Source organism: Taurulus bubalis (genome assembly GCF_910589615.1).
Source record: "Taurulus bubalis genome assembly, chromosome: 21".
NCBI lineage: Eukaryota > Metazoa > Chordata > Actinopteri > Perciformes > Cottidae > Taurulus > Taurulus bubalis.
The window spans coordinates 12,443,040-12,459,080 of record NC_136609.1 but is presented as its reverse complement, the minus strand read 5'-3'; the positions used below and the strand labels follow the sequence as shown (position 1 = coordinate 12,459,080).

Here is a 16,041-nt window from a genome sequence, read left to right as displayed (position 1 = left end):
GTCAGGGTCCTGCCATGTCAGGGTCCTGCCATGTCAGGGTCCTGCCATGTCAGGGTCCTGTCATGTCAGGGTCCTGTCATGTCAGGGTCCTGTCATGTCAGGGTCCTGTCATGTCAGGGTCCTGCCATGTCAGGGTCCTGTCAGGGTTCCCCAACGACTCCAAAGTGAAAGCAGAGGTTCAGGCTAAAGGAAGGGTTGCATGTTCTAATGCATGCTGTGCTTTGGCTTCCACTCACTATAAAACCTGGAGGCTTTGAGATCGTTCACAATGAACATTTAGCGCCGTGGTCCGGTCGTGAAGTAAAATATAAGTAAAATATAAACTGTCTGCCAATTGACCTCCAGACTGTTCTAGATGCACCGAATGGTAGAAAGAACCCAAATGATCATGTACAACATACAGACAGTGACCTGCCAAGTGGTTTCAATGACGGGACATTGGAGGGTGTTCTGTGGACGACTTCAGTTCTACTCGTCTCGTCGGACCGTCCATAGACAGCGATGCGTCCATTCGGTACCGTGAGGAGACACCGCTGGTCTGGAGCAGGTCCAGGACCGGTTGAGCCCACAGGAGGCCGTCAGCCTCGCTACACGCCAACTACAACATACAGCTTTGTGCTGGTTCACCAGAGGTAGGTCACCTGTTTCTGCCTGCTCCAGTCTCTCACTCTCTCTCACACACACACACACACACACACACACACACACACACACACACACACACACACCAAAAGGTGCTCCACACGGTGTCGTAGTTCCAACTGCACTCGTGTATAAATACTGTTTTTATTTAGAATCGTCAACACAGGAAGACATGGAAATAAAATGCTTCAAACAATCATGGCCACCTGAGGCCACAAAACCAACATTCTGAAGATGTCTAAGTGCACTTACACCGCTCTGACCAGACCAAGTCAAAAGGCCCAAAACACCACAGCTATTTCAGAATGAGCCATTTGGACCAAATCACAGAAACCTCCTCTCAACATGATGCAGATGACGGGGGAAGAAACGCCAACGGCTGAGAGAGGAATGCTCAGAGTCTCCTGCTGACTAGCTAACGCGACAGGCTCTGTCAACGTCCATGAATAGAGCTCAGGTCTACTTTACACATCTCACTAAACGGGTTGGAGTTGTCCCCATAGGGAAGCGATCACAACAGGAGGCCTGGCGAGTGACCCGTTTGAAGCTTGAAATAAATAACAGGGAACATGATCCTCTGGACATAGAAGACAGACGGCTGCTGCTGCACATGTGTGGATGTGGTATTTTGATCAGAGGACTGAAGCAGGCACAGTAGCACAACTACTGGAGCGCTCTTGAACCATTCAGTCAGTAAAGACTCTCCACCTCTTACACGGTGAGACAGGTGGCGCTCTGAGAAGGAGTCCGCTGGGAGCCGGGCTCAGAGCATGCCGAACCCTTTGGCATAGGTGATGGCCTTCAGCAGCCGCTCCTTCAGCTTCTCCCGGTCGCAATATTCAGGCAGCAGCAGCACGTTGAAGCACGTGTGAGACGTCGGTAACCTGCAGAGACAAACACACAGCTGCTCACTCTCTGACCCACAGCAACATGGACTCGTCCCTCTTCCCCCTTTGGTCTGCGTGGAAACCTTTCAAAACTAAAAACACTCAACGAAGTCATGAGAGAACACAGACGTCCAGCAGTCAGACACCAACGCCTTTAAGCAGACCAAATTATTAATAAGTATCCTTTATTAATAAATTCTTCTCTGCATTTGACCCATCCTTCATTAAGGAGCAGTGTACTGTCTGCATGCATGCATGCGTGCATACATGTCTGCATGCATGCATGCATGCATGCATGTCTGCATGCATGCATGTCTGCATGAGCAGCATCATGACCGCTCACCTGTCGGTGTCGGGGCCGTTCTTGGCGATGATCATCTTCAGCTTGCCCAGCCCGCCCACCGGCGCTCTGTCGGTGCCGGTGGTGAACTGCAGGAAGAAGCGCTTCTGGTCCTCACCGAACGAGTGGAGCGTCTCCCAGAACTCCCTGCCATGCAAAACACAGAGAGGGATGTGTTTCAAGAGGGGAAGGACCCGAGTGATCAAAGTGTCCCTCTGAGAACCCGTGCGGCCTTGAACCCTCAAACTGGTTCCAGTGGGATCCTGAAGCCTTCCCAGGGCGGCAGGGTGGGACCGGCTGGGTAACTCAAACCGTATTGGAGATCGTGAGCAAACAAACATTTCTTACTTGATGATTCTAGAATCTCTGTTGTAACCGCCATCGTATTCCGTCGTCTCTTCAAGCGCTAGGAAGTCCAGGTTCTGCAGCACATGGGGAGATAACATGATGAAGCATGAAGCTCAATGACACCACTGGGTGACAGACGCCAGCTCAGGACCTCACCCTGCTGCCGCAGATGAGGAGCTCGATCTCCTCCGGTCTGAACAGGTACTTGAGCGGAGACTCGTTGGTGACCATGTGGAAGCCTCTCCTGAAAGCCTTGAACTGCTTCTCCACACTTTTGTTCAGCATGTACTCGGCATACTGAGTCACAAACTCCTGCAACACACATCAGCAGCACAGTTAGTGTTTCAGGTAGAGCACCACGGAGCCGAGTGCGTCGCTCACGCACTGAAACCTGAATGGACATCAACGGCTTCACCATGTGCAGCTACAGGGTTCACACACTCTGACCAATGGGTTCATGACTTTAAACCAAATGTCCATGACCAAACATGTTGTGAAACCTGGGTGTAAACAGTAAAAAGTGAGACAATGTAGTATTTAAATAAACAATGAGAATACAAAGCATACAGTAAACCTTAAATTATACATTTTACACATAACCCATTGAGCCTCATCAACCTGGTCTCAGGGCGACTCGAGGACGCTGGGCTCACCTTTCTGTTTTCATTCGTGACTGGAATCTTGTCCCCGTTTTCCCTCAGGTCGTACATGAGCGGGTTCCCAAACAGGTCGGTCTGGGAGATCTGGAAGGTGATCATCATGTCGTCCTCCACGCTGCCCTCGTAGTCCAGCAGCTCGTTCAGACTCTGGAACAGAACCTTCACACAGTGCAGCGCGTTAGTTTACAGTGGACACGAGAACATGAGAACCATGAGAACATGAGAACCATGAGAACATGAGCACCATGAGGACCATGAGAACATGAGCACCATGAGGACCATGAGGACCATGAGGACCATGAGAACAATGAGCACCATGAGGACCATGAGGACCATGAGAACCATGAGAACCATGAGAACTTGAGGACCATGAGCACCATGAGCACCATGAGAACATGAGCACCATGAGAACCATGAGGACCATGAGAACATGAGGACCATGAGAACATGAGGACCATGAGAACATGAGGACCATGAGGACCATGAGAACATGAGCACCATGAGAACATGAGCACCATGAGAACATGAGCACCATGAGAACATGAGCACCATGAGGACCATGAGAACATGAGGACCATGAGAATATGAGGACCATGAGAACATGAGGAACATGAGGACCATGAGAACATGAGGACCATGAGAACATGAGCACCATGAGAACATGAACACCATGAGAACCATGAGCACCATGAGCACCATGAGCACCATGAGAACCATGAGCACCATGAGGACCATGAGGACATGAGCACCATGAGAACCATGAGCACCATGAGAACATGAGAACATGAGAACCATGAGCACCATGAGCACCATGAGAACATGAGAACCATGAGCACCATGAGAACATGAGAACCATGAGCACCATGAGCACCATGAGCGTGTGGCGGTGCTGGTTACCGGGTTGGCGTCAGCCAGGTCCCTGAAGGTTCCCTTCTTGCCCATGAGCTTCCGGTAGACCACCATGGGGAAGTGCACGTCCAGGATGCAGTTGTTGTAGATGGCCAGGCCGAGCACGATGCCGATCAGCGTGTACTGGCCCTCGTTCTCCAGCGACGACGGGTTGAACCAGAACAGCTTGGTGCGCTCGTCGTACGTGAACATGCCTGCAGGAGGAAGAGGACACGGCGCTCTGAATGACAACTGTGCTGCCGCTCTGGTCGCGCTCTGAGAGAGCAGCCAATCAGGAGGCCGCTCTACATGGCATCAGGTTGTAACACCTTTCACATCATAGGGCTTCACTGCAGAGTTATGGCTGCTCTCATCTTCTCTTATATACTAAATTAATGAGAATATATACTATAATGATATTTAATACAATCTGTAACAGGTTGCACCTTCTAGAGAGGGCTTTAAACTGAGATTAAATAGTTACCACATGGCTGTGCATGGAAAGGGTTGGGACAGTGTGTGAACAGTCAGATGAAGGACTGTTCACACTGCCCAGACTCACCAGGACCAGAGCATCGGTAACATCTGGGCTCTGCATAGTTACTTGATGCTAACTTATAACACCAATAATGTCACGGCCAGTGAAATAAAGGTAAAGTCTAGCAGGCGCTAGTCTTTACCGGTCTACTTTAGAACCACGTGGTTAAAGCAAGCGCCTAATACTGGCATCTGGAAAACCTCCTCTGTGTTCACCGCTGTTTCTGGAGGGTTTCAGAGCAGCGCTGTCTGCTCTGCGTTTCTCTAACTGGGAAAGTTAAAAGTAGATAACTGGCTCACTAAATGATGAGTAAAAGGTAAACGTAAAGTTGAAAAAGGATAGTAGAAAACGTGTTTGCATTACTACTGGTGTCCTCCTTATCGGATTAGCAACATGAATGCTAGTTGTGTTTTCTTACCAATGTCTGGGTTAAAGATCTCCTCCACCACCAGCTGGAAGAACTCTTTGGAAACGCCTCCTTCATCCACGCCTTGCTCTCCTTCAAACTCCACGTACAGCTGCTTCTTCAGGTCCGCAGGGTTCTCCATGGCGATCATTTCCAGCTGAAGAGACAAGAGGAACACGTCAGTGATCCCAGTGGATCCAGAGACTCCTTCACCTCATCGTAAGCATAGAACCGGCTCACGTACCCGGACGAGCGCGTCGTCGATGATGTGGTCTCTCCGCACCTTGAGCCTCAGGTAGGGGTTGAGCTGCTGGCCCTGCACCAGGCTGTACAGCACCGTGATGCGCCGCTCGCTGTACATGCGGATGCGGTTGTCGTAGTACAGACCCAGGTTCTTGGTGACGGGGTTCAGGATGAAGGGGCAGGTCATGAAGGAGAACTTGTTCTCAGTCTCCACCTTAAAGAAAGTGTAGTCCTTGTCCATCTCCAGCACCTCGTTCAAAGGTTCGTTGACAAACTCCTCGAAGGCGATGAGCGGCCGCCGGCAGTCATTGGTGCGGATCCCCAGCTCGGTCTCCAGCGGGTCCACCCGAGGGCCCTTCTTGTTGCGCCGCTCCTCGCCCAGCAGCTCCTGCAGGGTGAGCTCGCTGGACTCGGGGATGGGCTCCTCGTCCTCGTCCTCGTTGTGCCCCACGTCCAGCTCGCCGCCCAGCACGTTGGCATAGTAGACGATCTTCAAGCACTTGGTGGACGCCACCACCGCGTCGTCGTCGTTGACCAGGTTGCGGCTGTTGAACTCGTTGCTGATCACCTTGTAGGTGATGAGCTGCTGGAAGGTCTCCACCATGCGCCGGATCTGCTCTGTGCTGTACCGGGACCACAGGCGCACCAGTTTGGCCAGAGCGGCCAGTGGGAGTTTGCTCATGGCCTTGCAGAACTGCGGGAGGGCGATCTCCAGGTACTCCGGGCTGTGTAGGTTGCTGTTCTCCATCACGATGACAAACAGGTTCAGGTAGTTCGGGTCTCGTGAGTACACGTTGTGGTAGGTCAGATCGCACTCTACGTTGGGGGAGAGGTAGACCAGCGCGTTCAGGAAGGCGGCTTCTATCTTCTCATTGGACAGCAGGCGCTCGTAGACCCGCCGCACGGCTTCGATGTCCACCGACACCTCGTCGGGGCCCAGCTTCTGGACATCGCTTTCCCCCGAGGAGCCCTCTCCGAGTCTGGAGGAGGAGGCCGGGGAGTCCTCCTCCATCGCTGTGGAACAGGCGGCCGCCTCCTTCTCATCCTCGTCCTTGTCCTCGTCCTTCCCTTGGAGGGACTTGAGCTCCTCTTTAGTGTGAGGTTTGGACCTCCGGAAGCTCTGCACCAGGCCCTCTGCGCTGGAGAACACCCGACCTATGACCCTGATCAGAGGGGAGTAATCTTCCTTCTCTCCGCAGATGTCCAGGATCTCATAGACTTTGTCCTCCGTCAGGTCATTTACATCTACAGTCAAACATAACGCGTTAGGGACGTCCAGAAGAAACTCCCGTATGAACCGTATGAAAGAGCATGTGTGAACCTGAGAGCGTCTACGTACCTTTGAAGTTGTCCCGTACAGAGAGGGCATCCTTGTGGCTCAGCTTCCTGTCGCTGTGGGCGCTGCTCTGCAGGCGGGCCGCGGCCGTGACCTTCTTGGAAGGGTGCGGGTCGCACAGCTCGGCGTTGACCTTGTAGAGCTCCAGCGCTTTGACGGCCGCTGCGTTGTTGTCCATGCGGGTGAAGCCGGCGGAGGAGGCGCACCAGGAGTTGGAGCAGCACTCATTCCCACAGCCCTCCGTTAACTGGTGGTAGTAGCGCTCTATTAGATGTTTGGCAGCTGCTCGCTTCCTGCGGTCAGAGGGAAGGCTCGCTATGAATCACTGCACGGGTTCATGAGCCGCTTCAGAGCCATGAGACCTGCCACTGATACACAGCTGCTGCTGTCAGCAGCTTATAACATGGTAACAACACGGTAATAACATGTACTAACAACGCCACAGTAATAACAACAGTCAACGCTCAGTGAGAGGAGACGAAACCAGTAGTAAGGAGTCCGGAACACATGCGCTCACACACACACAGACAGACACATGCTCACACACACACACACACACACACGCTCACAGACAGACACATGCTCACACACACACACGCTCACAGACAGACACATGCTCACACACACATGCTCACACACACACACACACATGCTCACAGACAGACACATGCTCACACACACACACACACACACACACACACACACACACACACACACACACACACACACACACACGTCCTCGGGTAGAAGTCTTGACTTACATTCGGCTTGCTTCTGGGTTTTCTATTTCAGGCTCCTCGTATTCTCTGTAGGACAACACACAACATGGTCAGAAACACACACTACACAACATTACAACTGGTTTTCATTCACTGAACCTCAGGAACGACACAAAGCAACACACCGCTACGCAGTCGCAACACACCGCTACGCAGTCGACACACACCGCTACGCAGTCGACACACAACGCTACGCAGTCGACACACACCGCTACGCAGTCGACACACACCGCTACGCAGTCGACACACACCGCTACGCAGTCGACACACACCGCTACGCAGTCGACACACACCGCTACGCAGTCGACACACAACGCTACGCAGTCGACACACACCGCTACGCAGTCGACACACAACGCTACGCAGTCGACACACACCGCTACGCAGTCGACACACACCGCTACGCAGTCGACACACACCGCTACGCAGTCGACACACACCGCTACGCAGTCGACACACACCGCTACGCAGTCGACACACACCGCTACGCAGTCGACACACACCGCTACGCAGTCGACACACAACGCTACGCAGTCGACACACACCGCTACGCAGTCGACACACAACGCTACGCAGTCGACACACAACGCTACGCAGTCGACACACACCGCTACGCAGTCGACACACAACGCTACGCAGTCGACACAATACAGTCGACACAGAGATACAGTCGACACAATACAGTCGACACAACGTTACACAGTCGACACACCGCTACGCAGTCGACACACCGCTACACAGTCGACACAGAGATACAGTCGACACAATACAGTCGACACAACGCTACACAGTCAACGCTACACAGTCAACACAATACACAGTCAACACAACGCTACACAGTCAACACAATGCTACACAGTCAACGCTACACAGTCAACACAATACACAGTCAACACAACGCTACACAGTCAACACAATACACAGTCAACGCTACACAGTCAACACAATGCTACACAGTCAACGCTACACAGTCAACACAATACACAGTCAACACAACGCTACACAGTCAACACAATACACAGTCAACACAACGCTACACAGTCAACACAATACACAGTCAACACAATACACAGTCAACACAATACAGTCAACACAACGCTACACAGTCAACACAACGCTACACAGTCAACAGTCAACACAATACACAGTCAACACAATGCTACACAGTCAACACAACGCTACACAGTCAACACAATGCTACACAGTCAACACAATGCTACACAGTCAACACAATGCTACACAGTCAACACAATGCTACACAGTCAACACAACGCTACACAGTCAACACAATCAACACAATACACAGTCAACACAACGCTACACTGTCAACACAGAGATACAGTCAACACAGAGATACACAGTCAACACAACGCTACACAGTCAACACAGAGATACACAGTCAACACAACGCTACACTGTCAACACAGAGATACAGTCAACACAGAGATACACAGTCAACACAACGCTACACAGTCAACACAACGCTACACAGTCAACACAATCAACACAATACACAGTCAACACAACGCTACACAGTCAACACAACGCTACACAGTCAACACAATCAACACAATACACAGTCAACACAACGCTACACTGTCAACACAGAGATACACAGTCAACACAGAGATACAGTCAACACAACGCTACACAGTCAACACAATATACAGTCAACACAACGCTACACTGTCAACACAGAGATACACAGTCAACAGTCAACACAGAGATACACAGTCAACACAACGTCCTGCGCACACAGGACACTAGTCAGTGGCTAGGAGAGGACGGTGCTGTAGCTAATGTAGCACACTAGCTAGCACGCTGGCCTCCTTCCTGGTGTTATTGCTGCAGAGCTAACGCTGCTACTGCACGAGCCCTTCTCTCTTCATAAGCAGACCTGTGCCTCACTGAAGCACATAGAGCTAGCACATAGCGCTAGCACAGAGGGCGCTAGCACATAGAGCTAGCACATATAGCTAGCATAGCACTCGCTGCAGGAGCGCTCCTGTAGCAGCCCGCTCTCCCCGTCGGCCTGCCCACCTCTGCGCGGCTCCTGCGGGGCTGGTCTCGGCCTGCGGTGGCGCACACTCACAGTGCTCCTCCTCGGGATTCATACAGGCTCGTCCTGCGTGGTCGTGGGTCTCTGTGGTCGCGTGAGGTCCTCCGCAGCGTGATGACCACTTTCAGAGTCTGGACTGGCAGCGACGGCGGGTCTTTTATTCAGAACTGCATTCACGGCCTTGCTGCAGCAGGCTCTTCGCTCTGCCTGAGGTGCACCGCCATCTTGACTTCACCGTCAACCTACGTCCCACAATGCACTGCGTTCTAGCTCCAGCAGCAGACGTGCTGGACTGGATCACTGCGACGAGGACCTGGACTGAGACTGTGTACTAATACTGTGTACTAATACTGTGTACAAATACTGTGTACAAATACTGTGTACAAAGACTGAGTACTAATACTGTGTACTAATACTGTGTACTAATACTGTGTACAAATACTGTGTACAAATACTGTGTACTAATACTGTGTACTAATACTGTGTACAAAGACTGTGTACTAATACTGTGTACTAATACTGTGTACAAATACTGTGTACAAATACTGTGTACTAATACTGTGTACAAAGACTGTGTACAAAGACTGAGTACTAATACTGTGTACTAATACTGTGTACAAAGACTGTGTACAAAGACTGAGTACTAATACTGTGTACAAATACTGTGTACTAATACTATGTACAAAGACTGTGTACAAAGACTGTGTACTAATACTGTGTACTAATACTGTGTACTAATACTGTGTACAAAGACTGTGTACTACTACTGTGTACAAATACTGTGTACTAATACTGTGTACTAATACTGTGTACAAAGACTGTGTACAAAGACTGTGTACAAATACTGTGTACTAATACTGTGTACTAATACTGTGTACAAAGACTGTGTACAAAGACTGTGTACTAATACTGTGTACTAATACTGTGTACTAATACTGTGTACAAAGACTGTGTACTAATACTGTGTACAAATACTGTGTACTAATACTGTGTACTAAGACTGTGTACAAATACTGTGTACAAATACTGTGTACTAATACTGTGTACAAAGACTGTGTACTAATACTGTGTACAAAGACTGTGTACTAAGACTGTGTACTAATACTGTGTACAAAGACTGTGTACAAATACTGTGTACTAATACTGTGTACAAAGACTGTGTACAAAGACTGTGTATTAATACTGTGTACTAATACTGTGTACTAAGACTGTGTACTAATACTGTGTACAAAGACTGTGTACTAATACTGTGTACTAAGACTGTGTACAAAGACTGTGTATTAATACTGTGTACAAAGACTGTGTACAAAGACTGTGTACAAAGACTGTGTACAAAGACTGTGTACTAAGACTGTGTACTAATACTGTGTACTAAGACTGTGTACAAAGACTGTGTACAAAGACTGTGTACTAAGACTGTGTACTAATACTGTGTACTAATACTGTGTACAAAGACTGTGTACAAATACTGTGTATTAATACTGTGTACAAAGACTGTGTACAAAGACTGTGTACAAAGACTGTGTAAAAAGACTGTGTACTAAGACTGTGTACTAATACTGTGTACTAAGACTGTGTACAAAGACTGTGTACTAAGACTGTGTACTAATACTGTGTACTAAGACTGTGTATAAAGACTGTGTACTAAGACTGTGTATAAAGACTGTGTACTAATACTGTGTACTAAGACTGTGTATAAAGACTGTGTACTAATACTGTGTAGAAAGACTGTGTACTAATACTGTGTACTAAGACTGTGTATAAAGACTGTGTACTAATACTGTGTACAAAGACTGTGTACTAATACTGTGTACTAAGACTGTGTACAAAGACTGTGTACTAAGACTGTGTACTAATACTGTGTACTAAGACTGTGTATAAAGACTGTGTACAAATACTGTGTACTAATACTGTGTACTAAGACTGTGTATAAAGACTGTGTACTAAGACTGTGTATAAAGACTGTGTACTAATACTGTGTACAAAGACTGTGTATAAAGACTGTGTACTAATACTGTGTACAAAGACTGTGTACTAATACTGTGTACTAATACTGTGTATGAAGACTGTGTACTAATACTGTGTACTAAGACTGTGTATAAAGGTTGTTTTCAATAAATGAATGTAATATGATGTGAGAGATGTTTGTAAGTGTATTGTATTAAAAGCTAACAAAGAGATTAACTTAAGGAGATTCATCTCTTGAGGAGTTCAGTTATGAAGAACAATCACATGAATGCAAGAACGGTCAACTCATTTATGGTTTTCAAAAGGATTGTTTATAAAACTATTTTTTGAGGGTTACAAGTGTGAATGAAATGTATGTGTGTGTGTGTGTGTGTGTGTGTGTGTATATATATATATATATATATATATATATATATATATATATATATATATATATATATATATACATATATATATATATGTATATATATATGTATATATATATATATTCTCCTTTATATTATTTTAATTGATCATAATTTAGGATAGGAATATACAGTATAAGCATTATGCTTCTACCTATACCTTTTCAGTCGTTCTGTTTTTGTATACTACATTGTAGCTTTACTTATTGTGTTGTAATGATTGACTGAATAAAACACACAAACTAAATAAAAATTAATCTTTAGCTGTATTTTCTAAATAATCCGACCGGGCGGGACATCAGCGGAAGTGTCCACCTTATGGAGCAGGGTCGTGTGCAAAGTGTGCACACGACCCTGCGAAGCAGCAGCGCGACCTGACGAGCAGAGACGTTAGACACGAGGCACCTTCACACTCCTCTTGAGACGCGCTGAACAGGTATGGCTGCGAGTGAGACTGCGCCTTATAGTGTATAGTTAGTTTAGTGAGACTGCGCTTTATAGTTTATAGTTTGTCTACCGAACCGACAACATGTCTTGTACCGAGTTATCACATGCAGCTAGCGGACCGAGCTAACGCTAGCTGCCGGAGCTAGCGCACACCTGCTCCTGCGAACACTCATGTCCGTGCACTTCACCTTCATAGTAGTGATGGTGACGGGTTCTCTCGGTATAGGGTCTGAACATACAGGCAGTATGTGTGTGTTGGTGTGAGGCTTCGTCCCGCTCTTCATCAATATTAGCCAAACGTTTCCAAAGATAATTTAGCACACTAAGCTAGCAAAAGAATGGGTAACGTTAGCAATGACTAGCGTTAGCTGCTAGGTTGGTCACAAAGCGTTAGCTGCTAGGTTAGCGTTAGCTAACTTTACTCCCTGAAGTGCAGCCATAGCCCCACGTTACACGGCGCCACGTGGCGCTAGTTAAACTAAACGAACGCCGCCGTTAAGCTTATTAACGCCGGTTAGCGTATTAACGGCGGCGTTAGTTTAGATTAACGGTGGCGTTAGTTTAACGGCAGTTATCTTATTTTAACGGCGGCGTTAGTTTAGTTTAACGGCTGTTCGCTTATTAACGCCGGATAGTTTAGTTTAACGGTGGTTATCTTATTTTAACGGCGGCGTTAGTTTTGTTTAACGGCGGTTAGCTAGTTAACGCCGGTTAATTTATTAACAGCGGCTAGTTTTCTAATTCCGGCGTTAGTTTAGTTTAATGGCGGCGTTAAGGTAAGCACGAGGTCGGCTACAGCTCAGAGGTCACGTGCTGGGCCGCAAGCTTTTGAAATGAAAAAGACACTGAAGATATTAAATACATTAATGCATTTGTACTACATTTATGTTAGAAATTGTTCATTAACGTTAGTCAAACTACATCCCCTGTGTTCTAGTCTCATAACTACATCCTCTGAACGTCCTGTGTTTTTTCCAGGTGAACAACATGGACGAGTGGAATGAAGAGGTAAAACTTTACTTAAGTCCAGCTTTGTTGTTCCTCAGCAGCCAGACAGCCAACGTGACTTAATGTGCTCTCTACAGGGAAGCAGTGCAGGAACCACTGCAGCAACCAGTTACTCCTCCAGTGAAGGTATGCAACTGATTCTGATTGCTATTGGGAAAGTACTGGTCATATAGAGTGATGCTACCTGTGTAGTTAAGGTGATAGTGATGCTACCTGTGTAGATAAGATGATGTATATTGGACATGATCACCTGTAGGCACTCAAGGAGGCTCCTGGAACGCTAACGGTGGAGGTTTTGGAGGAGGTAAGTGTGGACAGTTGAACAAGGACCATTTTCTGCCCTAGAGAACATTGATGAATAATTACTTTATTTATAGCACCTTTTTAAAAACAAAGTGCTCTACAGAGAAGCATAGTCATAACTTAAATACCAGTAAACAAAGGACCATAAAGGCAATGAATACAACAAAACCAAACAAATAACCAAAAACAGCAAATGGAGTAGAACACAAATAAATTAAAATATTTTAAGAAGTGATTTAACCCCATAAGCCCTAGGTCATTTTTTTAATAAACTGACTTAATTGCATACCTAAACTAAAAAGGGTGTATCTCTGCAACCACAAGGTCTATTTTAATAATTTTGGTGTTATAATAAACAGTACACATGTGAGACATTGTTCAGATGTGTTAATACCACTATATATGCTAAAGTTTAAGAGCAAATGAAGATGGCACACAGCCCAAATTAGAGATTTCAGGTTCGCCTAAAAAAGAAAGCACTTTCAGGATGATTATCTCCTTGGAATGATGCATCAGCCTGCCTAGGCCTCTTCCAGTGGTAGCACAATATGTGACCAGTCTCTCTGCAAAGTTTTACTTTGAAAAAGTGTGAAGCAGAACAAAATTAGAGCATTTTTAGTAAAGGCAGTTTAGGCGAGGTCCCCAAAATGGATTTTTGGGCACATTTGGCACCATAGGTGCCATTTGACTTTTCTCATGTAGCAAACAATATATTTCACTTGTATATTACTAATGTTGTTCAATACATCCAAATACAGTTTTTCTTAAAAAAAAAAAAAATGATGTATACATACATACACATTTATACACACCCGGCTTACAATGAATCATCATCATAAGCCGGGTACTCGGCGTCCTTTTGGACTAATTCAATGATCTCACAAACGGAGAAAGTTTGCTTTTCCACAGGTCTTGACTGGGGTTGGGTTCCAACACGTCCGGTACCTACCGGACTGAAAAGCAACGCAGATTTCGGTGCTTCCTTCCGGTGCCTGAGCCGATTTAAAAAATGTTTTTTACACTACTCTGTAAAGTTGCACGGTATATAGATACTAAAAAGGTAGCGCGGTGCCCGCACGCTAAAAACGATTATTAAAATAGCGGATCAGAGCACACTGCTGCTCTGCTCTCTGTCTGCTTCCAGCGCTCACACACACACACACACACACACAGTGCGCGCACACAGAGACGCTGCAGACACGAGCTTTTGAACGTCCGTCCTCGGCTTGATGGAACAAATCTCTCCAGTTGATATTAATGATGACGTGTAGTCCAGTAAAGCAGCAGTTTTAGGATCCAACAGTTTGAGTTCTGTTGCACACGGTCCCATCAGAACACCTGATGTTTGTGTCTGTTCTATATATATATATATATATATATATATATATATATATATATATATATATATATATATATATATATATATATATATATATATATATATATATATATATAGTTCTAAGTTAAAAGGTTTGAAGCTGTAGTTTGAAGACAAGTGTTTTGTATGTATTTATATTTATAGTACACTTTAAAAAGTTAATATATTGTTCAATTTGAAGAAAAAAATTGCCTTGGCAATAAAAAAGTATCGGTTCAGGCACCGTTTAGGCACCGGTATCGGAAAAAACCCAAACGATACCCATCCCTAGTCTTGACATCGTAGCTAAAACAAGTACCTCTGAAGTTCTACAAAGTTCTCGAAAGGTCTACAAAGCAGTGTGTAGTAGGAGCTAGAGAAACAGCTGTTTTCCGTTTGTCTGGTTTGTCTTGTCTTGTCTTTGGGTTACAGGGATTTGCTTGATAGGTGTGGAATCTGTGTGGAAGCGGCTTGCTTTTTGCCGTCTCACTTTGTTTGCTAGCTGCTAGATATGGATCGCCTGGTCCAGAAACCTGCCGTGAGAGTATATTTATGGCGATTTTCGTCTACACTATATTTGTGATCTTTTATTTATGGTTTGAGTTGTGTTTGGCGCATGTACATGACAATGAAATATTCTTGTAGCCCTGATTTTTTTTTTTTTTTTTTTCTTTTTTTTTTTTTCTGGGTTTTTAAAAAAAAATATTTGAATTTTTTTTTAGGTCTTGTATTTCTGTGTTATTTAGATTATTATCTAAAGTCCCCCAATAGGGATACCCTCGGGCTGATGGGGTTAAAATAAGTTATTGGTCCTGCAATGAACAAAGTGTTTTTCTCTCCAGGTCGTGGTGTAAGCGGCCGGTCAGGAGGATGTAAAGGTTCGTTCTCACGCGTCTCATCAGTTAACGTTTAATTTAAGTAGAACAATTATGTGTCAATAAAATCAGGTCTCTGACATTTTGCAGACTAGAATAATTGAATAACTGAAACTGATCAATAGATTGGCAGATCCTTTAAGAAACGGTGGGCCTACAGCTGGCAGAACTGAACTGTGCATTCAGTCTCTTGAAGGCCAGTGTGCAGCATTTTTGGGACTGAATTATTTCCGTACCGTGCTTTTCTTTTTTCTTTGTGTATAATCAACTAAGACTCCGTACAGTTGCAGACTTGACTAATTGTGTCCTCTAGAAGCTCAGTGCTGTAGTTTGGGTTATAAATGAGTATAAACTCACGCTGAACTCTGGGCATTTTAGAATGATCAAATCTAACTTTGGTTCTTTTGGTTTTGTAGGCGGTGATGAGACTGGGACTGGTAAGCAATGTGCAGTATGATGCTAGCTAGTGTCTCAGTCCTCGCTGCTACTGACCTGCTGTGCTTACAGATGGAGACAGAGGAGCTTTCAGAGGCAGAGGTGAGACCTGAACTTAA

The 16,041-nt window shown here is 46.1% G+C and overlaps 1 protein-coding gene across 1 annotated transcript; it reads right to left on the bottom strand.

The window, feature by feature from the left end:
* ube3a (ubiquitin protein ligase E3A) lies at positions 1 to 9,211 on the bottom strand. The gene is made up of 11 exons (XM_079236571.1): positions 9,107 to 9,211; positions 7,049 to 7,093; positions 6,291 to 6,580; positions 4,953 to 6,196; positions 4,721 to 4,865; positions 3,774 to 3,979; positions 2,871 to 3,035; positions 2,374 to 2,529; positions 2,218 to 2,291; positions 1,873 to 2,016; positions 1 to 1,526 (listed from the first exon to the last, which is right to left on the bottom strand). The coding sequence occupies exons 1-11, from the start codon at positions 9,178 to 9,180 to the stop codon at positions 1,406 to 1,408; spliced, it is 2,664 nt and encodes an 887-aa protein (XP_079092697.1). The 5' UTR covers positions 9,181 to 9,211; the 3' UTR covers positions 1 to 1,405.
* Between the last annotated feature and the right edge of the window lie 6,830 nt (positions 9,212 to 16,041).